The sequence below is a fragment of the Cebidichthys violaceus genome, unplaced genomic scaffold, assembly GCF_023349555.1.
Source record: "Cebidichthys violaceus isolate CVI_PGR_0920_01 unplaced genomic scaffold, fCebVio1.0.p SCAF_43, whole genome shotgun sequence".
Classification (NCBI taxonomy): domain Eukaryota; kingdom Metazoa; phylum Chordata; class Actinopteri; order Perciformes; family Stichaeidae; genus Cebidichthys; species Cebidichthys violaceus.
The window spans coordinates 1,980,181-2,002,680 of NW_027176628.1; the positions used below are offsets into that span (position 1 = coordinate 1,980,181).

Sequence of the window (22,500 nt, forward strand, 5' to 3'; positions counted from 1 at the left end):
TCTATAACAAAGTATTGAGATGAACTTTTGTTATTGACCAAATACTTATTTTCCACCATAATTTGCAAATACATTCTTTAAAAATCAGACAATGTGATTGTGGGTGTGTCCGTCCTCACGTTGGAGCTGTTCAGGAAGTTCCCGATGGCGAGCAGTGTGGCCAGGATCCTCCTGAAGGTCTGGTTGGAGGAGAGCTGCTCCATGCCCAGCTTCAGGTCAAACAGAGGCTCAGCGATCTCCTGCAGGGACACACTCAGGATCAGTCTCTGTGAGACACCACTCACCTGTCCTCAGAAGTGCAGTCCTCGTGGCGTTACCTTCTCCAGAGCCTCGTAGTTGAGTTTAAAGGCCCAGAGCTGCAGGCGGGGGGTCAGGGCGCTGATGGAGCCCAAGCTCAGCAGGAACTGCTCCGCGGTCCCCAGAGGGACGTCAGGGTTGGCCAGCTGAGCGTCCTGGATCTTCTGCTTCTCCTCCTCTGTGGGGGTCATGGTCAGGATCTTCTGCTCAGGACAGAGGGGGGGGGGTCAGCCGAGTCTGGTTCAGGTCTAACTGGTGGTCTACTTGAATACACACACTCGCTCTGTTTTAATGGTAGATATTTAAATAAAAGATGGAATAACAAGATACTGTTACTTCCTGTGACCCTCTACATTCTCATCTTTATCATCACAGCCCTCTATCCCCCGACAGGAAGTTCTCTTTACCTCTATCCCCCGACAGGAAGTTCTCTTTACCTCTATCCCCCGACAGGAAGTGCTCTTTACCTCTATCCCCCGACAGGAAGTGCTCTTTACCTCTATCCCCCGACAGGAAGTGCTCTTTACCTCTGTCCCCCGACAGGAAGTGCTCTTTTCCTCTATCCCCCGACAGGAAGTGCTCTTTACCTCGGTCCCCCGACAGGAAATGTTCTTTACCTCTATCCCCCGACAGGAAGTGCTCTTTACCTCTATTCCCGACAGGAAGTGCTCTTTACCTCTATCCCCCGACAGGAAGTGCTCTTTACCTCTATCCCCTCCTTGCTGATGGCAAACTCGTCAAAGTTGAGGATGGCGGTCTTGATGACGTGGACGGCCGGCAGGACAGTCATACCGATGTTGATGGCGTTGCTCCTCTTTGAGTCCAGAACCAGAATCTCAGACCTCTTTGTCTCAGGTCCTTTCTGCAACGAGACATCAGATTAATGAATGTATCAATAACAGTAATAACACTAATAATAACGCTACTAATAACACTTAATTACAGTATTAATAACACTAATAATAACACTACAATAACAGTTAATTACAGTATTAATAACACTAATAATAACACTACTAATAACAGTTAATTACAGTATTAACAACACTACTAATAACAGTTAATTACAGTATTAACACTAATAATAACACTACTGATAATAGTTAATGCGAGTATTAATAACACTAATAATAACACTACTAATAATAGTTAATACGAGTATTAATAACACTAATAATAACACTACTAATAACAGTTAATTACAGTATTAATAACACTAAAAATAACACTACAATAACAGTTAATTACAGTATTAATAACACTAATAATAACACTACTAATAATAGTTAATACAAGTATTAATAACACTAATAATAACACTACTAATAACAGTTAAAAACAGTAGTAACAGTTAGGTCTTCGATTTTCTTCTTACTTAATCGGCTCTTACCCTGATCCTGTTTTTAAATTTAAATCTTAAATAATAATCCAAACTTTAAAATAACTATTTAATTTAGCTTTCTTTCACATTAATGAATAAAATGATGAGAAATCGGTCAACTATATATTCTAAAACAATAATTGTCTTCCAGCCGTTTGTATGAAGAAAACCTCACGACCTCAACAAACCCTTAGATATCGATTGATCTGTGATGAGGTATCAGCTGATTGATCAGCTTCCCACAATGCATCTGTTCTCCAGCTGAAACGGGCCTCATTACCTTGGCGACGGACAGTTCCTTGGCTTTGGACTCAAACAGGTGCTCCAGTCGGGACGTGTCCACGGACACTTTGTCCAGAGACGCCCACACCGTCCCACGACCGAATCGACACCGCTGAGGCCCGTCGGCCTGCTTCAGCTCCCTCCAGAACAACTTCACCGTCTTCTTCTTCTTCTGAGAAGAGGAGGACGAGGGGGGGGGGGGGAGGAGCACCGGGAGGAAGGGGAGGAGGAGGAGGGGCTAGACCCCCTGGTAGTGGAAGAGGAGGAGGAAGAGGAGGGGGAGGAGGAGGACCACACAGGCCCGGGGGGGGGGGGTGGAGGAGGTGGGACGCCAGAGAAGCAGGAGGAAGAGGAGTCGAAGGAGTCAATGTCCAGGACATCGATGTCCTCCTCGTCCAGCAGGTCGGAGAAGTCCAGGTCTTTGATACGCAGAGCGGCAGCGCTCGGCTGCAGCTGGTCCCAGGCGTCGGGGGGGCCCCCGGGACCCAGCGGGGTCATCGGGGTCGCCTCCAGACGGCGGGTCTCAACGTCCACGCTGCTCTGCTGCCGGAGGAGACGGGTCTGATGGAGGACGATCAGGTGACACAGTGAGGACAACAGGAAACAGTCAGAAACACACAGCGAGGACAACAGGAAACAGTCAGAACACACAGTGAGGACAACAGGAAACAGTCAGAACACACAGTGAGGACAAGAGGAAACAGAACACAAAGCGAGGACAACATGAAACAGTCAGAGACACACAGCGAGGACAACAGGAAACAGTCAGAGACACACAGCGAGGACAACAGGAAACAGTCAGAGACACACAGCGAGGTCAACAGGAAACAGTCAGAGACACACAGCAAGGTCAACAGGAAACAGTCAGAGACACACAGCGAGGTCAACAGGAAACAGAAGACACAGCGAGGACAACAGGAAACAGTCAGAGACACACAGCGAGGACAACAGGAAACAGAACACACAGCGAGGACAACAGGAAACAGTCAGAGACACACAGCGAGGTCAACAGGAAACAGTCAGAACACACAGTGAGGACAAGAGGAAACAGAACACAAAGCGAGGACAACATGAAACAGTCAGAGACACACAGCGAGGACAACAGGAAACGGTCAGAGACACACAGCGAGGTCAACAGGAAACAGTCAGAGACACACAGTGAGGTCAACAGGAAACAGAACACACAGCGAGGACAACAGGAAACAGTCAGAGACACACAGCGAGGACAACAGGAAACAGAACACACAGCGAGGACAACAGGAAACAGTCAGAGACACACAGCGAGGACAACAGGAAACAGAACACACAGCGAGGACAACAGGAAACAACATAATACATGTTCTTCTCTTAGTGTCCACTAGAGACATCACTGCTGTATTATAGAGATAATACATGTTCTTCTCTTAGTGTCCACTAGAGACATCACTGCTGTATTATAGAGATAATACATGTTCTTCTCTTAGTGTCCACTAGAGGCATCACTGCTGTATTATAGAGATAATACATGTTATTCTCCTGGTGTCCACTAGGGGCATCACTACTGTATTATAGAGATAATACATGTTATTCTCCTGGTGTCCACGAGGGGCATCACTACTGTATTATAGAGATAATACATGTTATTCTCCTGGTGTCCACTAGGGGCATCACTACTCTATTATGTATTAAATCATCTCTAACTCCTCTCTTAGTTATTGGTCATTATAAGTAAACAGTATGGGGGCGGGGCTTCAGGAGAAGATCCACATGCATATAAAAGAATCTGAAACATTCGGACTTGTTGTTCTTCAGCGAGGCGGGCCAGCGCCGCCTGGGCGGAGCCTTCCAGCCCCTCTAGCTCCGCCCTGCGGGAGGCTCTGCTCTCATTGGACGGCTCTACTGAGCGCGCTCCGAAGCTGGAGAGACGCTCCAACACACGACCACGTCCACCTGAGAGGAGAACAACACACAGGAGGTCTCACTCTGACTACAGAACCAGAACCAAGTAAACAAAGACACTTCAGACTTTTAAACAGTATTTAAAAATGATTCATTTGATCAACTTTGTACAAAAAGAAACTCTAGGAGATAAAGCAGTAAATTGCAGAGGTGGAAAGTAACTGAGTACATTTACTCAAGTACTGTACTAAAGTATAAATGTATTAGAAAACGTTATTAATCCCCGGTGGGGAAACTCATTTTCCATCCAAAGCTTATACAGACAATAGACACGTCAGTAGTTACTTACTTGAGTCTAGAGTACATCTCAGAGGGAAATCTTGTACTTTTTCGTCTGCACTACACTTTGTCTGATAACTTTAGTTATTTTATATATTGAAATTTTTGTATAGAAAACATAAACACACAGCTCAATCAATTGGTTGAAGACATTTTTACAGTAAAAAACATCTGCTGGATCCTGATGTAACGTTAATAATGTGGTATTAGTACTTTTACTGTAACAGAGTATTTTTACAGTGTGGTATTAGTACTTTTACTGCAGTAAAGGATCTGAGTACTTGCTCCATCAATGGTAACTGTAAATTTGACAGGCCTTCTGTAAACATAGTTTTACTCCATCCCTAAAACTACATTCATGTATTTATAGTTTATAGAGTACTACAGTACTACTACAGACCAGTGAGCCGTCTGATCTCACCGGACAGGAAGTGGGCTTCTTCTTCGTTGGTGTCGGGAGCAGCAGCGGTCGGGCTCAGAGGTACTGAGCCGGAGGTCTTGCAGTACAACATGTCCAACAAAAACTTCTTGTCGGTGGACAGAGTACTGCTCGCTGCAGACACAGAGGATCACATGGTGACAGGAAGTCTGAGGGACATCCTTCAGAATAAAAGCAGCAGCTGACTCATTAGTTAACATCTCGTTTCAGAGAATCACCTTCAATTTAAAATCTATTTTATCTCTTTTATTCAGAGAGAAAAGTCACTGAGAGCTGCTGCAGGTCCAGAGTCTCCTCACGTCACTGTATAGTAATATTAATACAATAATTCACACTGAAAAGCAAACTTTGAATGCTGGTGAGTTAATACGATCAAATCAGAGATGATGCTTTGAACAAAAGGCAGCTTTCACTGCTAACAAACCAGAATGTGGCCTTTAGAAGAAACTAACTGATCTAGAAAAGTTATTTTAAATGATGTACATTTGTTTATAGCAGTATTGTTTGTTTTGGTTCTCATATCTGCTGATAAAAAAATTCAGTAATCAGGAAGTAAACATATTTTACATGAAGATGTTCTGATTCCATATGACAGTTTATGAAATATCTATGTATCAAAAAGCAGTTTGATTGAATTAGATTCATATAGTATTCATAAAGTAATTATATAGCATTAATATAGTTGTAATGTAGTCTTAATATAACATTACTATAGTAGTATTACTATAGTAATAGTAATACTATAGTAGTAAAGACAGTTTTCTGTCCACTGACTGAAGGAGGACAGCAGTGACTGCTGGCCTCCACCAGGTGGCGCTTCATCACCACAGAGATGATTCCTCATCAGCAGAGAAACAAGTGAACAGACACTGAGGATTGTGGGTAACTGAAGTCTCACCTGGGGCATTCTGGGAGTCTGAGTGTCTGTTGGTGTCCAAACTGCCGGAGGTGGGGACTACCGACAAAGACACAAGAGAAGAAGAAGATTAAAACGAGGGCCTGTCCCTTTAAGGAGACGTGAACGTGATGTCATGAATGAACATATTTACGTTCTTCACTCGGGTCACTGCTGCCCTCCTCAGCAGGCTGCAGGTTCGGGGTGATGTCATCAGACGAGGACAGCCTGGACTGGCTGAGGTGTTTACTTCTTCTCTTCTTCTCCCACTGAGTGGCTGCCAGGCTGCGTAGGAAGGTGTCTCTGTAGGGGGGGCAGGAAACCAGGTGAGACGGAGCCAACATGGCCGACACGCTGCTTCATCATCATCATCACCACTTATTGATTTTATTAATATCATGCGTCTTCATGTTCAGACTCAAAACCAGAGAGTTTCATAGAGCTCCTTTAAATGTTTTTTAAGACGTCTTCAGTAGGAACCAATGAGACGCAGACAGGAAGTCAGACAGGAAGTGAGACCGTGTTGAGGGACGGACCGACATATTGACATTTTGAGTCTGAACATGAGAAACATAAAAAAATAATACTTTTATTTAGAGGTCTGCAAAAATAAAAACAGCAATCAGGAACTATAAGGACCAGAGATTAGACTCCACCCAGCAATCAGGAACTATAAGGACCAGAGATTAGACTCCACCCAGCAATCAGAAACTATAAGGACCAGAGCCACCAGCAACACACACACACACACACACACACACACAGCAGAGCCCAGCTGTCCTCCCTCCAGCTCCCAGAATGCAGTGGGGCTGCAGCTGTACTTACTGAAACCTCCTCAGAACCGGCTTGTCTGGATTTACATCACAGTCATCTGAGCTGCAGACACACACACACACACACACACACACACACACACACACACACACACACACACACACGTTTTGTTTGGTTCCTCAGAACAAACAAAGAATGAAGTGATGTCACTGCAGACAGTGTCAGAATAACATTTTCATAAAAGGTTTGATTTGTGGTCCAAACCACATGTTTACTTTAATTTAAGTATTTATATCAGTTTAAATGTTAAAGTCTGTGAGTTTTGCCACCATGTCCTCGTGAGAGGGACCAGTCAAAGGACCACTTAAAGAACCAGTCAAAGGACCACTTAAAGAACCAGTCAAAGGACCAGTGGACCAGTCAAAGAACCAGTCAAAGGACCACTTAAAAAGAACCAGTCATATGACCACTTAAAGAACCAGTCAAAGAACCAGTCAAAGAACCAGTCAAAGGACCAGTTAAAGAACCACTTAAAGAACCAGTCAAAGAACCACTTAAAGAACCAGTCAAAGAACCAGTTAAAGAACCAGTCAAAGAACCAGTCAAAGGACCAGTCAAAGGACCACTTAAAGAACTACTTAAAGAACCACTTAAAAAAACCACATACAGAACCAGTCAAATGACCACTTAAAGAACCACTTAAAGGACCAGTCAAAGGACCAGTCAAAGGACCAGTACCAGTCAAAGGGCCGACTGATAAAAACAGTATTTACATTTCACAGGATTTTATAAAGGACGATTCATTTTTAAATGTTTAGAAACAGGAAGTCGAAAAAATCCACATTTGAGTAAATATTTAGCAGCCACATCTTTTAGTTTACAGGATGTTCAACCTCCCAGTAACATTCCCAACCTCCCGGTAACGTTCCCAACCTCCCGGTAACGTTCCCAACCTCCCGGTAACGTTCTCAACCTCCCGGTAACGGTCTCAACCTCCCGGTAACGGCCCCAACCTCCCGGTAACGTTCTCAACCTCCCGGTAACGTTCCCAACCTCCCGGTAACGTTCTCAACCTCCCGGTAACGGTCCCAACCTCTCGGTAACGTTCTCAACCCTCAACCTCCCGGTAACGGTCTCAACCTCCCGGTAACGGTCTCATCCTCCCGGTAACGGTCTCAACCTCCCGGTAACGGTCTCAACCTCCCGGTAACGTTCTCAACCTCCCGGTAACGGTCTCAACCTCCCGGTAATGTTCTCAGCCTCCCGGTAACGTTCTCAGCCTCCCGGTAACGGTCTCAGCCTCCCAGTAACGGTCTCAGCCTCCCAGTAACGTTCTCAGCCTCCCAGTAACGTTCTCAACGGGTCAACTCTTGGTGCTTCAGACTGTTTCAACATTTCATCAGTTTGTTTTCTTGATTCATGAACAACATGAAACTTTAAATCAACACTTTAACTCTTTACTGGAGATCCTAAATAAATGATCTATATAAACTAAATAAACGTTAACATCTGAAGACGATTCAAAATCATAAGTATTCACACAGCAAGAGGAAGAGGAGGAGGAAGAAGAGGAGGTGTGTACTTACCAGAAGAGTGAGTCAGACTCCCCAGAGCTGGGGGAGGAAGGAAGGAAGGAAGGAAGGAAGGAGAGAAAAGACGGAGGAGGAAATTAGAGGAACAACATTATGTTATTCATAATGTTATGATAGAGACAGACAGACGGACCTTCTACAATGATTCTATCAAACTGAAAATCTAAAACATACAATTATTGTAAAATAAACCAGAAACCCTAAACCAGAACAGATCCAGATATAATCTGAAGATAAACCAGAAAAGACCCAGATATAATTTAAAGATAAACCAGAAAAGATCCAGATATAATCTAAAAATAAACCAGAACAGATCCAGATATAATTTAAAGATAAACCAGAAAAGATCCAGATATAATCTAAAAATAAACCAGAACAGATCCAGATATAATCAAAAAATAAACCAGAAAAGACCCAGATATAATCTAAAGATAAACCAGAACAGATCCAGATATAATCTGAAAATAAACCAGAACAGATCCAGATATAATTTAAAGATAAACCAGAAAAGATCCAGATATAATCTAAAAATAAACCAGAACAGATATAATCAAAAAATAAACCAGAAAAGACCCAGATATAATCTAAAGATAAACCAGAACAGATCCAGATATAATCTGAAAATAAACCAGAACAGATCCAGATATAATTTAAAGATAAACCAGAAAAGATCCAGATATAATCTAAAAATAAACCAGAACAGATCCAGATATAATCAAAAAATAAACCAGAAAAGACCCAGATATAATCTAAAGATAAACCAGAACAGATCCAGATATAATCTGAAAATAAACCAGAACAGATCCAGATATAATTTAAAGATAAACCAGAAAAGATCCAGATATAATCTAAAAATAAACCAGAACAGATATAATCAAAAAATAAACCAGAAAAGACCCAGATATAATCTAAAGATAAACCAGAACAGATCCAGATATAATCTGAAAATAAACCAGAACAGATCCAGATATAATCTAAAGATAAACCAGAACAGATCCAGATATAATCTAAAGATAAACCAGAACAGATCCAGATATAATCTAAAAATAAACCAGAAAAGACCCAGATATAATCTAAAAATAAACCAGAACAGATCCAGATATAATCTAAAAATAAACCAGAAAAGACCCAGATATAATCTAAAAATAAACCAGAACAGATCCAGATATAATCTGAAGATAAACCAGAACAGATCCAGATATAATCTAAAGATAAACCAGAACAGATCCAGATATAATCTAAAAATAAACCAGAACAGATCCAGATATAATCTAAAAATAAACCAGAAAAGACCCAGATATAATCTAAAGATAAACCAGAACAGATCCAGATATAATCTGAAGATAAACCAGAACAGATCCAGATATAATCTAAAGATAAACCAGAAAAGACCCAGATATAATCTAAAAATAAACCAGAACAGATCCAGATATAATTTATAAACATAAAATAGCCTTTAATGTGCAGCATCGAGGTTGCTGTAGCTACGTCACCATGGATCACAGTACATCTGCTTCACTTACTTGAAACTGGTTTTAGTTTCCGTCTTGTTGTTGAGCTGCTCCTGGTTCAACTGGGACGACTTCTCCTGGTGAGAGAGGTCTGAGGAAGACGAGCTGCAACGCAACACACACACACGAATGGAGTGTAAAAGGGTGTAAAGACTTTCCAAACATCATTTTCTGCCAGTTCATTCCTTGTGTGTATCTACTGTATATACATACATACAGTTGTGGTCAAAAGTTTACATACACTTGTAAAGAACATAATGTCATGGCTCTCTTGAGTTTCCAGTTATTTCTACAACTCTGATTTTTCTCTGATAGAGTGATTGGAACAGATACTTCTTTGTCACAAAAAACATTCATGAAGTTTGGTTCTTTCATGACTTTATTATGGGTTAACAGAAAAAGTGACAAAATCTGCTGGGTCAAAAATACATACAGCAACATGAATTGGCAATTTTGGTGACTTAGAAAGTTGTGTCAATGAAATGAGCTTCATAGCATGGCCTCTTAACTTCTTGTGAGTGATTATGAGTGACTACAGCTGGTGACTTCTCTGAGGCCATTTAAATAGGGCTCATTGGATACAAACGCCCACAAACGCTACAATGGGAAAGTCAAAGGAGCTCAGCATGGATCTGAAAAAGCGAATCATTGACTTGAACAAGTCAGGAAAGTCACTTGGAGCCATTTCAAAGCAGCTGCAGGTCCCAAGAGCAACAGTGCAAACAATTGTTTGTAAGTATAAAGTGCATGGCACTGTTTTGTCACTGCCACGATCAGGAAGAAAACGCAAGCTATCACCTGCTGCTGAGAGAAAATTGGTCAGGAGGGTGAAGAGTCGACCGAGAACCACCAAAAAGCAGATCTGCCAAGAATTAGAAGCTGCTGGAACACAGGTGTCAGTGTCCACAGTCGAGCGTGTTTTGCATCTCCGTGGACCGAGAGGCTGCCGTGCAAGAAGGAAGCCCTCGCTCCAAAAGCGGCACCTTAAGGCTCGACTGAAGTTTGCTGCTGATCACGTGGACAAAGATGAGACCTTCTGGAGGAAAGTTCTGTGGTCAGACGAAACAAAAATCGAGCTGTTTGGCCACAATGCCCAGCAATGTTTGGAGGAGAAAAGGTGAGGCCTTTAACCCCAAGAACACCATGCCTACCGTCAAGCACGGTGGTGGTAGTATTATGCTGTGGGGCTGTTTTGCTGCCAATGGAACTGGTGCTTTACAGAGAGTAAATGGGATAATGAAGAAGGAGGATTACCTTCAAATTCTTCAGGATAACCTAAAATCATCAGCCCGAAGGTTGGGTCTTGGGCGCAGTTGGGTGTTCCGACAGGACAATGACCCCAAACGCACATCAAAAGTGGTAATGGAATGGCTAAATCAGGCTAGAATTAGGGTTTTAGAATGGCCTTCCCAAAGTCCTGACTTAAATCCCATTGAGAACATGTGGACAATGCTGAAGAAACAAGTCCATGTCAGAAAGCCATCAAATTTAACTGAACTGCACCAATTCTGTCAAGAGGAGTGGTCAAAGATTCAACGAGAAGCTTGCCAGAAGCTTGTGGATGGCTACCAAAAGCGCCTAATTGAAGTGAAAATGGCCAAGGGACATGTAACCAAATATTAGCACTGCTGTATGTATATTTTTGACCCAGCAGATTTGATCACTTTTTCTGTTAACCCATAATAAAGTCATGAAAGAACCAAACTTCATGAATGTTTTTTGTGACAAAGAAGTATCTGTTCCAATCACTCTATCAGAGAAAAATCAGAGTTGTAGAAATAACTGGAAACTCAAGAGAGCCATGACATTATGTTCTTTACAAGTGTATGTAAACTTTTGACCACAACTGTACCTACCTACCTACCTACCTACCTACCTATCATGAGTCAGCATTTAGAAAGTGATGAAATGATTCCTGTTCTGTTAATAATGAAGCTTCAGCCTTTTGAAGATGAAACACCAGACGAGACCAGTTGAACAATAATGAGCTGAACAGATGATCTCAGAACGTTAATCACATGACTCCATGGTCTGAAGCCTGTAGGGGGCGTTAACATCTCAGCAGGTCTAACATGTCAGCAGGTCTAACATGTCAGCAGGTCTCAGGTCTCTGTTACAAACCTGCAGGAGGCTGAAGGCTCCTCAGAGATGGAGCTGGTTTTGGAGAAGAGCCTGGACCTCCTGCTCAGACCCAGAGCTGACATGTGGTGGCTGAGGAAAGAGCGACTCCTAGTGGTCCAGACCCGCCAAGGGAAGGAGGAAGAGAAGGAGGGAGGAAGGGAGAGAGACACCAGTGATCAGAGACAGGAAACACCAACACCAAGTCACCAAAATAGACCCAGAACCAGAACCAGAAGAGACCCAGAACCAAATCTAAATCCCAGACCCAGGACCAGATCTCAGACAGACATGCAGAGAGAGACAGACTCCAACTATTATGGATTCCTTTACAGGTTACTGTTTCTATTAATTGTTTAATCTACACAATATCAGAAAACTGACCCTCAAATGATTTACATTACATTACATTACAGTCATTTAGCAGACGCTTTTATCCAAAGCGACTTACAATAAGTGCATCAACATTGGTAATCAAAAGAACTACTAGTCACCAGAAGTCATAAGTACATTTCCTTTAAACAAGCATCTAAGAGCCTGAAGCAGAGCATAACTCAGAGCCAAAGTACAGAAACAAGAAAAACAGTTAGTGCTATAAGTAATACCAATACAATAAGTGCAACAAGCTCGTATGAATACAATAAGTGGTGAGTGGAAGGCTCAGGGTAGCACTTCCTGAAGAGGTGGGTCTTCAGCCTGATGAAAGATGGGCAGCGACTCTGCTGTCCTGACGTCAGTGGGAAGTTCATTCCACCACTGAGGAACCAGGACAGAAAACAGACGTGACCGGGTCGATCGGCCGCTAGGACCTCTGAGCGACGGGGCAGCAGAGAGAAGTGGTCGGGCGGGGGTGTAAGGCTTGACCATGGCCTGGAGATAGGAAGGAGCTGTTCCTTTCACTGCCCTGTAGGCTAGCACCAGAGTCTTAAACTGGAAATGATGTCATCAAATAGTTCCGCTGCAGTAAAAGTACTCGTATACTTCAGTGTAGAAATACTCTGTTACAAGTAAAAGTCCTGCATTCAAAATGTTACTGAAGAAAAAAATATCAGCAACAAAATAGACTTCAAGTACCAAAGAGTAAAAGTACTCATTATGCATAATAATATACATTATATCCCTGGCGGAGGCCGCTAAGTAGTCAAAAAGCTCCTTGGTGGCAAGGCGCCGGGAGTGGATGAGATCCGCCCTGAGATGCTGAAGGCGCTGGACACTGTTGGGCTGTCTTGGCTGACACGCCTCTTCAATGTCACATGGGGGTCGGGATCAGTGCCCATGAACTGGCAGACCGAGGTGGTGGTTCCCATCTTCAAAAAGGGGGACCGGAGAGTGTGCTCGAATTACCGGGGTATCACACTACTCAGCCTCCCGGGGATGGCTTATGCCAGGGTGCTGGAAAGGAGGCTCCGACCGTTTGTCAAACCTCGGATTCCCCTCCTCGGATCGTGACCTCCAGCATTCACTGGGGCGGTTTGCAGCCGAGCGTGAAGCGCCGGGGATGAGAGTTAGCACCTCCAAATCTGAGGCCATGGTGCTCTGCCGGAAACCGGTGGATTGCTCCCTCCAGGTGGTGACGAAGTACCTACCTCAAGCGAAGGAGTTCAAGTATCTTGGGGTCTTGTTCACGAGTGAGGGTAAGATGGAGCAGGAGATCGACGGGCGGATCGGTGCGGCTGCAGCAGTAAAGCAGGCCCTGCACCGGACCGTCTTGGTGAAGACTCAATTTACCGGTCGGTCTACGTTCCGACCCTCACCTATGGTCACAAACTCTGGGTCGGGCAAGGTCGCGGCTACAAGCGGCCGAAATGAGTTTCCTCCGTAGGGTGGCCGGGCTCAGCCTTAGAGATAGGGTAAGGAGCTCGGACATCAGGAGTTTGGAGTTGAGCCGCTACTCCTTTGCATTGAAAAGAGTCAGCTGAGGTGGTTCGGGCATCTAATCCGGATGATTCCTGGGCGCCTCCCACTGGAGGTTTTCCAAATGTATGTATGTATGTATGTATGTATGTATGTATGTATGTATGTATGTATGTATGTATGTATATATATATATATATATATATATATATATATAGAGAGAGTTGTGTTCAGTGATTCAGACCCTGAGATATAGATATAGATATATAGATATATATATATTGAGTGAACTTACGCGCTGGACGGAGACTTGGCCTCCGGCTCTGTGGTCTCGGTACCGTTGGGGGGCGTGTTGGGGGGCAAAGGAGACCCTCTGTGGGACCCGGACGGACTGGAGGCAGCCGGGCTGCCGGGGTCAGACGTCAGCGGGGACGAGGCCCTGCTGCCCAACCCCGCCGTGGAGGAGGAGGAGGCGGAGGAGATAACGGGGGAGAGGAGGGGAGGGATGTTGGTTGTTGTGGGGGACAGGAAGGTGGGGGAGGCGGAGGGGGAGGAGATAACGGGGGAAAAGAGGGGGGGGATGTTCGCAGTGATGGGGGAGAGGAAGGTGGGGGGAGTGGGGGAGGGGGAGGAGATAACAGGGGAGAGGAGGGGGGGGATGTAGGCGGTGGTGGGGGAGAGGAAGGTGGGGGGAGTAGGTGAGGCGGAGGGGGAGGAGCCTGCGGAGGACGACAGGAGGTCCGGCAGGTTTTGGCTGGACGAGCGGCGGCTCCTCCGTCCCTCCTGGTCGCCGGCGGCCATCTTTCTCCTTTCCTTACGGAGGTGAGGGGAGTAGTCGTCCATCTCACCATCCTCATTCTTCAGAGCAGTCTGCAACACACACACACACACACACACACACACACACACACACACACACACACACACACACACACACACACACACACACACACACACACACACACACACACACACACACACACACACACACACACACACACACACCAGGCTTTTATTGTGAAAGTCAAGAACAGAAAGAGCAGATCTGGTCTGCTCCTCGTTCGACCTTGTTCAATAAACAATACGTCACTTATTCTCTGCGTAACATTCACGTTCTGTGTTAAAGTATCCATAAAAAACAGTAAATATGTAATAAAAATGACTTTAATGTCTCCAGAGGAGAGCCTCAAGGTTCAGTTCTAGGACCCGGCCGTTGAACTATTCATGTGAATAATGTGGCTCAAAATATGAATGCATTAGTCATATTGATCATCATTTAATGAAGGTTCTTTTTTTTAGAAACAAACACAGTGAAAGCTTGTTGCTGCTTCTGTCTTAAGACTCTAATGAGGTTAAATAAAAGAACAACATGTTGTTGTTACCTCGTACGTGGTGAACTGAGCCCGTAGGTCCGGCTCGGTCCCCTTGTTGCTCATGTGTTTGTAGATGATGGTCTCCATCCCCAACTGCTCCAGACTGTCGGTCACATCGTAGAACGAGTCCTGATCAGGGAGCACTGCGAGAGTCTGAACCACAACACACACACACACACACACACACACACACACACACACACACACACACACAAATTGTTGTAGACTGTTTACCCGGTAGACTGTCCGTTTATCCGGTAGACTGTCTGTTTACCCCGTAGACCATAGGTGTCAAACTCGAGGCCCGTCATTTTGTGTGGCCCGCGAATCCGGCAGCAAAAAAAAAAATAAAAATTGAAAAGTTAGATATGATAATAAAAATATCCCCATGGTCGAAATTATGAGATAGAAAGTCGAAATTATGAGATAGAAAGTCGAAATTATGAGCTAGAAAGTCATAATTATGATAGAGTAATGTGGGTTTCTTAACCCTAAATTAAAATGATTTATGTTATAATAACAGAAATGTGCTTAAATATATTTTTACATTTATATAACTGCATGTACAATATTGTTACACTTGAATAAACAATAATCAAATGCAGAGACCGTTATTTAACAATATGTTAGGAGTAGTTACATTTATAGTCTTACAGTTACAACCGGCCCTTTGAGGACAACCATGATGCTGATGTGGCCCAGAGTGAAAATGAGTTTGACACCCCTGCCGTAGACTGTCCATTTACCCCGTAGACTGTCCGTTTACCTCGTAGACTGTATGTTTACCTCGTAGACTGTCCGTTTACCTTGTAGACTGTATGTTTACCCCGTAGACTGTCCGCTTACCTTGTAGACTGTATGTTTACCCTGTAGACTGTCCGTTTACATTGTAGACTGTCCGTTTACGCCGTATATTGTATGTTAACCTTGTAGACTGTATGTTTACCTTGTAGACTGTCCGTTTACCTTGTAGACTGTATGTTTACCTTGTAGACTGTATGTTTACGCCGTAGATAGTATGTTAACCTTGTAGACTGTCCGTTTACCCCGTAGACTGTATGTTTACCTCGTAGACTGTCCGTTTAACCCGTAGACTGTATGTTAATCTCGTAGACTGTCCGTTTACCCCGTAGACTGTCCGTTTACCCCGTAGACTGTCTGTTTACGCCGTAGACTGTCCGTTTACGCCGTAGATTGTATGTTAACCTTGTAGACTGTCCATTTACCCCGTAGACTGTATGTTTACCTCGTAGACTGTCCGTTTACCCCGTAGACTGTATGTTAACCTCGTAGACTGTCCGTTAACCTCGTAGACTGTCCGTTTACCTCGTAGACTGTCCGTTTACCTCGTAGGCTGTACGTTTACCCCGTAGGCTGTACGTTTACCCCGTAGACTCTCCGTTTACCCCGTAGACTGTCTGTTTACCCCGTAGACTGTCTGTTTACCCTGTAGACTGTCTGTTTACCCTGTAGACTGTCTGTTTACCCCGTAGACCAGCGGTCGGGAACCTATGGCTCGTGAGCCATATATGGCTCTTCCGGTGACGGCATATGGCTCCCAGACAATTTTGAGTTGAAAAAAAAAAATCAGTTTGGAACTGATTTTAAAATACGTTTCTTAATAATACTGTGTCATTTTAAAGTAAACAGAAATTAGTTTTGCAGATAAATTTCACGGGTCACAGGTCACCCGTGGGTCGGGTAGGGAACCAATGGCTCGCGAGCATGTCCGGGTCATTGTAAAGGTGAAGAAATCTATTTTATCAGATAGCCAACTAGTTTATCCGCTTCAACCCTTGTAACGGAAAAGATGGCATAAAGAAAAAAATACGATGATTACCGTGCATTCCAGGCTGCGTGGACAGAGGAATTTGCATTTGTGGACAGAGCAGGATCTGCGGTATGTCTAATATGCAATGATAAAATTGCATCGATGAAACGGTCAAATATAAAGCGGCACTTCGATACGCACCATGCTTCGTTTGCATCGAAATATCCAGCGGGGGACAGCAGGAAAAGGGCATGCGAGGAGCTACAGCGGAGAGTGCAGACGAGTCAGCAGCAACTACGTGTGTGGACCAGGCAAGGTGACGGGAATTCCGCTAGCTTTGCGGGTGCTTTGGCAATAGTAAGGAATGGAAAACCTCACCACGTATGAACCAGACTACAAGGCCATCAGCAAAACCATGCAGCACCAGAAGTCGCATTAAAAGTAAGACATATTTATTATACGTTAAAAATACTATATGGCTCTCAATGAAATATATTTCGAAATATTTGGCCTTTATGGCTCTCCCAGTCAAAAAGGTTCCCGACCCCTGCCGTAGACTGTCTGTTTACCCAGTAGACTGTCTGTTTACCCCGTAGACTGTCCGTTTACCCAGTAGACTGTCTGTTTACCCCGTAGACTGTATGTTTACCTTGTAGACTGTCCGTTTACCTTGTAGACTGTATGTTTACCTCGTAGACTGTCCGTTTACCCCGTAGACTGTATGTTTACCCCGTAGACTGTATGTTTACCTCGTAGACTGTCCATTTACCTTGTAGACTGTCCATTTACCTCGTAGACTGTCCGTTTACCCCGTAGACTGTCCGTTTACCCCGTAGACTGTATGTTTACCTCGTAGACTGTCCGTTTACCTTGTAGACTGTATGTTTACCTCGTAGACTGTCCGTTTACCCCGTAGACTGTATGTTTACCCCGTAGACTGTATGTTTACCTCGTAGACTGTCCGTTTACCCTGTAGACTGTCTGTTTACCTTGTTGATGAGTGTCATGGTCAACATGAGGAGCTCTGTGTCGGAGCCGTTTCTCTCTTCCAGAACCTCCAGCAGGTTACTCCACGGCTTCAAACCTACACACACACACACACACACACACACACACACACACACACACACACACACACACACACACACACACACACACACACACACACACACACACACACACACACACAATGTGGTTTATAGAAATAAGTATGTTTTCTTGTGTTTAATCAGCTGATACTAAGAATCCTGTTGTTGTTCCCTTAGAATGAACTGTTTACATAAAGAACAGGTCACCATGTTTCTACAGGAGCCTACAAGGGACAAACCAAACCCCGTCTCTAGAGAGAGACATGTCGGCCATCTTAGTTCTCTATTCACAGACGATTAGTTGGCTGTAATCTGAACCTTCACCACGGGCCCTTCAACTAAAGCTGAAACTATTAGTCCAATGATTCCCAACTATGATTGGGCCGCAAGCGCCACCTAGAGGGCCGCAAAAAACTTTCAGTTTTGTTGTTTTGTTCTTTTGCACGAGGAGATTTTCTCAATCTGGACCTTTTTGAAATCTGCTTGTTAAACTGAGTGAATTTGATTTAGTTATTGGATACAAATCAAACCAACAGTTTAAATCGTTACAGCGTTCACACTTGAATGAGTCACTTTGTACTTGAAAAGTTGAGCCCCGAGGTCAAAAAGGTTAAGAACCCCTGATTTAGTCAATCAACAGAATATTGATCAGTAGTTATTTGGATAACTGATTAATAGATGTCATCAATTAAATAAGATATTTGAAGACGTCACTTTGAAACTATGCTAAATAAATAAAACATATTTTCTTTGATGGACTAGACTGACTAATCAAGAAAATAATTAGCAGTGTGTGTGTGTGTGTGTGTGTGTGTGTGTGTGTGTGTGTGTGTGTGTGTGTGTGTGCACCTCTCTCTCCGTCCACCGTGTTGACAGCGTCGATGAGTCGAGGACTGTTGGAGTCTGAATACTCAACAAAGACGATGAGAAGCTTCAGAGACGTTTTCACCACCAGACGAGACTGAAGACAGAGACACAGGTTCAGTCTGTGTGTGTGTGTGTGTGTGTGTGTGTGTGTGTGTGTGTGTGTGTGTGTGTGTGTGTGTGTGTGTGTCCACCAGGTGGCGTCTCTGCTCTGATGAACTGTCTCTTTAGTTCATGTCTCTCCTCAGACTGAACTGGTCATGTGACCTTTCAGTCACATGACCCAGTTATTGTAAATCAATACAAACCTGATGAGATCGATCAGACTCACCAGACTTCCTGTCAGACTGTAGAGCCACTGGACCGTCTCACTGTGGTTTATCACCCCGTTCATACCGTCCACAAACAGCATGATCTGACTCAGAGCTGAGAGACAGACAGGGAGACAGGGAGAGAGACGGGGAGACAGAGAGAGAGAGAGGGGGGAGAGACAGACAGACGCGGAGAGAGAGAGAGAAAGAGAGAGAGAGAGAGACAGACGGGGAGACACACAGACAGGGAGAGAGAGAGAGAGAGAGACAGACGGGGAGAGAGACAGACGGAGGGAGACAGATGGGGAGGGAGACAGACGGGGAGACGGGGAGAGACAGACGGGGGGGGGAGAGAGAGAGAGACAGACAGGGAGACGGGGAGAGACAGACAGGGAGAGCGAGAGCGAGAGAGAGGTCAGTATCAGTCTTCAGCTCTCTGTTTGTTTCCATCATGTCTTCTGAAGGCTGACCTCAGAGCCGTCTCACCTCTCAGGATGTAGTTCTGGTAGTTGTGGTCGGCCTCCGCTCCAACGTTAACGAAACAAGTCAAACCTTCAGAGGCCACGAACTCTGGAACCAGGTCTTTATCGTCCTGCAGAGACCAGAAGAAACAGTCACATGAGGTCTAAAGCCTCCTGTGCTCATGTTACATTATGGGATGGAGCTCAGGTGTGTTTGTTACCTGGAACAGCTGTTTGAGGGAGAACAGAGACCGCCTGAGTTCTGGACCCTGAGAGTTATACAGCTTCTCTGAAACACCAGAAGAAGAAACACAGGAAGTCACTTCACCAGAAAATAAAATGTGGACGCTAGTTTATAGGTGTCAGTAAATCAATCAATCAATTATTCTTCTTCTTCCTCATCTTCTTCCTCATCTTCCTCCTCATCCTTCTCCTCCTTTGATCCGTAGCTAATAGAAGATCTCCCCGTATAGATGTTCCTCGAGGCCCAAATTAAACTTGAATTATTCTCTTTAATAACCAAAGATTGTTTATTAAACAAACATCACTGAGAAATGTTTCTGCAGCTCAACATTATAATAATCAGAGGTCTTCACTGGCTTCCTGTCCAACAAAGACTTTAAAGTCCTGCTGTTGGTTTATAAAGCACTGAATGGTTTAGGGCCAAAATACATCTCTGATCTGCTGCTACCTCATGAACCATCCCGACCCCTTAGGTGGTCTGGACCGGTCTACTTCCTGTTCCCAGAGTCAGAACTAAACATGGAGAAGCAGCGTTCAGTTCTTCTGCTCCACATATCTGGAACAAAGTCCCAGAAAGCTGCAGGTCTGCTGAGACCCTCAAGACCTTTAGATCCAGACTGAAGACTTTGCTGCCTTTGATTGAACCACATTCAAGATATGAATCAATTTCCTGCATTTTACTGCTGTATTTTATTTCATAAACTGCTTCTTAGTGTTTCAATGAATGTTCTTAATTGTTTTTAAATCTTTTTATTTTGCTTTATGTTTTGATGCTTTTAATGGTTTTATGTGAAGCACTTTGAATTGCCTTGTTGTTGAAATGTGCTATACAAATAAACTTGCCTTGCCTTTATGACTCTGATCTGATCCAGTTTAACTAGAGACCAGAAGATGAAGAGGGGGGGGGGGGGCAGGAATGAAACCGTTTCCTGTTTGTTTCTATCAGAGGTCACGACCCCTGACTCATTCTGTACTTCAGAGGAAACGACAAACAGTTTACTCAAACAGCCGGGGAGACACACAGTATATAAAACACAGTATATACATATATACATGTAAATATATACATATATATTAGGAAGAGCAGAAGAAGAAATGAAAGTCTCAGATTTAAAGTTATTGTCAAAAACAACAGAGAAGCAGAAGTTAGACAACGCTCCTTAAATAGGTCTGAAATGAGCAGAACTCACAGAAACACATCAACTACACAAACAACACAAATACAAACAAAATGAAGGCCTGCTAACATGCTACCACCAACAGTACCACCTCAAAGTACTACAAATACACAGCAGCAGTATCTATAATACCTTCGCACCAACCACCCAGGACACAAAGTCAGGGTTCCTGAATAGATCAACAGAAAATTCATCATTCATGTTCCTCTGAGGATGAACCGTAATATCGTTATTGATCCTCATTCTTCTCGTCATCAGGTCAACATGGTACTTTAGTTTATGAGAGCTGAAGACAATCAGCCTCAGCTGTGTTTACTGATCATTAGCTAATGTTAGCATGCTAACACGCTACACTGGTAAACATCACATCTGGTACAGCATGTTAGCATCGTCAGTGTGAGGCTAACTTCCTTAGCTTGTCCCACACAGTCAAGAGTCAAGAGAGTGATGAAGAAAGCAAGAACTTTGAACTTTAGGAGTTAGAGAGGAAGTTAGTGAGGAAGTTAAGAGAAGAAGTTAGCGAGGAAGTTAAAGAAGTTAGCGAGGAAGTCGGCAAAGAAGTCAGAGACAAAGTCGGCGACGAAGTCAGAGACAAAGTTAGAGACGAAGTAAGAGACGAAGTTAAAGACGAAGTAAGAGACGAAGTTAGAGACGAAGTTAGAGACGAAGTTAGAGACGAAGTTAGAGACGAAGTTAGAGACAAAGTAAGAGACAAAGTTAGAGACGACGTAAGAGACAAAGTTAGAGACGAAGTAAGAGACGAAGTAAGAGACGAAGTAAGAGAAGGAATCATCTTTCTCTTGTTTCTGTTTTCTATCATAAATAAACTGAAGAACTGAACATTTAAACAGTTCATGAGAAAATAACTGATATCAATCAAAGCAAAAAAAGAGGAAACAGAAATAAACACGCACACATATTATATTTCAGTAAACTTTTGAATGCAGTACTTTTACTTGTAACAGAGTATTTCTACACTGAGGTATAAATATGAGAGTATTTCTTCCACTGATTTTAAGACAACAGGAACATGTCCCGTTTGTTCCCACAGAGTTATTTAAAAACTCATTTCAGTTTTAGTCATTTAAAATAACTTCTGAGGGCAAAACACACCGACGGCTGAACTCTGTCAGTAAAACCTAGATGAACTGTTTCAGCACTCAGATGTCATGAGACAGAAATAGTTATTATGAAGTCATGAAGAAACATCTCACAGGAGGACGAGGACAGAGCGTCCAAACGTCTCACAGGAGGACGAGACATTTCTGACCTGAGAACATGAAGACTTGTCTCTTCTTCCTCTTAAAGAGGAGCTGCAGTGTTTCCATGTGACACCTTCAGTGTCTCCAGAGGAAGAACACAAAACAGGACATCTCTGCTTCTAATGAATCCATTGTGATCATTAAAGATCAAGATGAATTAATAAGATGAATTAATATTAATTAATAAAATTAATTAAGTCTTTTAACTGTGTTCAACAGCGTGAAACGGACCTGTGATCTGAGTTTTATAAGTTTATTAGTTCTTTATTCAGGTACTGAAAGATTAAAGTAAATCTCAGATTCATAATGTTTAATAACTCATTTCCTGATTCATCTTTTTTATTTCTTATTTAAACAACATCTGTTTAGAAAACGTTTCATGTTTTACGTTTGTCAAAGTAAAACACGGAGTAAAGAAACTAAGTTTATGCTGAAAAACAACTTTAATCTCTTAGTTACTGTTACTGTAAATACAGTCGTTTCCAGAGGGAGCCCGTTTACACTGGTCCTGAACCAGAACCTGAACCACAATCACTCAAGACCTCAATTTTCTGTTTGCCGCCTTTGATTGAACCACATTCAAGATATT

General features: G+C 43.4%; 1 protein-coding gene across 1 annotated transcript in view; it reads right to left on the reverse strand.

Annotated features, from left to right (window-relative positions):
• The window catches only part of fhod1 (formin homology 2 domain containing 1), a 40,593-nt gene that overhangs the window by 7,105 nt on the left and 10,988 nt on the right, over positions 1–22,500 (reverse strand). The window contains 21 exon segments of the mRNA XM_068728723.1: positions 120–239; positions 318–500; positions 1,004–1,159; positions 1,959–2,166; positions 2,168–2,263; positions 2,265–2,521; positions 3,738–3,889; positions 4,599–4,730; positions 5,515–5,571; positions 5,666–5,814; positions 6,337–6,387; positions 7,872–7,898; positions 9,401–9,493; positions 11,510–11,617; positions 13,656–14,230; positions 14,743–14,886; positions 17,494–17,588; positions 18,442–18,553; positions 18,788–18,882; positions 19,254–19,359; positions 19,450–19,517. Coding sequence (XP_068584824.1) covers positions 120–239; positions 318–500; positions 1,004–1,159; positions 1,959–2,166; positions 2,168–2,263; positions 2,265–2,521; positions 3,738–3,889; positions 4,599–4,730; positions 5,515–5,571; positions 5,666–5,814; positions 6,337–6,387; positions 7,872–7,898; positions 9,401–9,493; positions 11,510–11,617; positions 13,656–14,230; positions 14,743–14,886; positions 17,494–17,588; positions 18,442–18,553; positions 18,788–18,882; positions 19,254–19,359; positions 19,450–19,517 — 2,984 coding nt within the window.